At 35.6% G+C, this 2,483-nt stretch overlaps 1 protein-coding gene across 1 annotated transcript; it reads left to right on the plus strand.

Moving 5' to 3' along the window:
* The first annotated feature begins 1,136 nt into the window (after positions 1-1,136).
* LOC109150824 (protein phosphatase 2C 37-like) lies at positions 1,137-1,699 on the plus strand. The gene is made up of 3 exons (XM_019298820.1): positions 1,137-1,178; positions 1,229-1,564; positions 1,652-1,699. The coding sequence occupies exons 1-3, from the start codon at positions 1,137-1,139 to the stop codon at positions 1,682-1,684; spliced, it is 411 nt and encodes a 136-aa protein (XP_019154365.1). The 3' UTR covers positions 1,685-1,699.
* The last annotated feature ends 784 nt before the right edge of the window (positions 1,700-2,483 follow it).

Here is a 2,483-nt window from a genome sequence, read left to right on the forward strand (position 1 = left end):
CATGACCTTTTTATAGATAATCAAATATATCCGTTGGAGTGAGATAATTTGATATTTGAAATTTGAATTTTGTAGCCTGATATTGTTGACAATAGTAGGTCTTCAATTTGATTTGATTGTCAACTTGCCTTACAAGATAATATTTGATCTCAACTTGATTTTCAAGTTGTTTCTAAAATATTATTATCTTTGCCAATTTTGAATTTCTAACGTCACTTGGCAATAAATCCTTATGACATGATTTATTTCTAGGATAAGGTCTTTATCCATGTCTTCATAAATTTTCCACCGGTCTGATCATATCTTCATGCAATTTGGACTCTTGTGACATGTGAGATGAACCAAAATAAATTCATTCGAATTTATTTAATATTCTGATCATCTTTCTTATTTGTCACATTTTGCTTCTTAAAAGACACATTGTGCTTAGCTTGTTTTGCCTTTCTTGCTTGTCAAAATCAGATCTCGCTTGTTTGACTTGGTCACATTGTGCTCCTTTGAGACATTGTGCTCATATGTATGCAAGGACTTCTACCATTTCGCCGTGAGGCTCATCCGGTCATATATTGTAACATTTAAACTAAATGCTTGTCTTCCAGATGAATACTCGTAGGACCAAAATTAATTTTCCAAATTAATTTTGTTCTTTCATGTAGTAGTATAGTCTTTCCTTTGCTTTGTGACTTATATTCTGAATTATGATGCTTGTAATAAAGTCCTAAATTCTAAGGGGATCTAAAGTACATTTGGCTCATCAAAACTTTATTACAAAAATATTTCTATCAATAATAATAATAATAATAATGGGATAAAGGTCAAATAAGCCATCAAACTATACCGAAATATGCAATTAAACCCTTGAACTTTAAAAAGCTCCAATTAGATCCTTGAACTCACAAAAATTGAGCAATTAATCCCTTTTTACCTGTTTTTACAAGTTCTTTACAAGTTAGTGTCATGTCATATTTTTTATTTTTATTTTTATTTTTTATTATAAAAAATATTTTCCATTTCAGCCACCATTGTCTCCAGTACCGCCGCCTACTTGCCAGTTTCCGCTGCTTTATTTACTTGCCGACGTCGATGCCTTCTTCTGGAAAGAATTTATTTGGTTGAATTTATTGTTTGTTCTATTAATGGCTACGAAATTTGGAGATGAAACGGAGACTAGTACTCCAGTTGGGCCCAACTCCGGGGGGCTAGACGGCGACGGGTGGAAATTCATCAGTTTAGGTTCGTAGTGGCGGATGTCACCGTCACTCCGTCGTCAGAAAATGGACAGAAGAGGAAACGGGTTGAGGTTTCGCCGGTTTATGCGGAAGGGGAAAGTGAAAAGTCGGGGAGTGAGAAAAAGGTAGTGAAGAACAAAATTTCCGGAAGTCCGAAATCTGTGGTTTCTGGTGGTGTTTCGGATGAGCCGAGATTCAGTATAATGTCTGTTTGTGGGAGGAGAAAAGAGATAGAAGATGCGGTGGCGATTAATCCGTTTTTTAGCCGGAAAACCTATGGGAATTCAAACGACTTGCATTTCTTTGGCGTGTATGACGGCCACGACTACTTACATGTGAGTTTTTTCGCGAAGTTAGAGATGAGTTGAAATTTTGTGAGCTTGTAGCTTTTTGATGATCTTTGTGGCTTCAATGCTTCTCAGGTTGCCGTGAAATGCAATGATCAAATGCATTAGATAGTGAAAGGGGAGCTTGAGCGCGACGACGAATCTACGTGCAGTGGCAGGAAACGATGTCTCGGAGCTTCTCTAAAATGAATCGAGAAATCACTAACTTGTCTACCGGCGGAGCGCGCTCCAACTGCCGGTGTGAGCTCAAAAGTCTCCACTGCGGCGCAGGGTCCACTGCCGTCATCGCCATTGAAACTCCGGAGAACACTAGCCAATAAAATTTAGAAGATTTTTTTTTTAATTAATGATTATTATTAATTACAAATTAAGTTTAATATAATATATCAATTTTTTTAAAAAATATGTGAAAGCCACATCACCTAGCTAAATCAGCTTAAAAATTTAATCATCAAGTTATTGACCAGTAACCTGAAGGCAACCTACAAATAGTGTTAGTTGCTCAATTTTTGTGAGTTCAAAGATCTAATTGGAGCTTTTTAAAGTTCAAGGGTTTAATTGCACATTCTAGTATAGTTTGATGGCTTATTTGACCCTTATCTCTAATAATAATAATAATAATAATAATAATAATAATAATAATAATGAAAACTAGAAATCTCAGCGTGGCTTTTAGTTGGCAGTTACCTGATGTGTCAACACGTGGCTTGCTTAATAGCTTGAGAAACCATCCAACTTTGATATTCACAGGGATAGGAAATTTGCATATTTGTCAGCATTTACAAGAAATTAATAATCTGCAGATTTCTTTCATCAATAAAATTGGAGAGAGGAAGTAGTTGTAGTTACGTTGTTTGACCATTCTCCAATAGCTTGAGAAAGAATCTCATATACGCTATAAGATATC

The sequence above is a fragment of the Ipomoea nil genome, unplaced genomic scaffold (assembly GCF_001879475.1).
Source record: "Ipomoea nil cultivar Tokyo-kokei standard unplaced genomic scaffold, Asagao_1.1 scaffold0114, whole genome shotgun sequence".
In the NCBI taxonomy this organism is placed as follows: Eukaryota; Viridiplantae; Streptophyta; class Magnoliopsida; order Solanales; family Convolvulaceae; genus Ipomoea; species Ipomoea nil.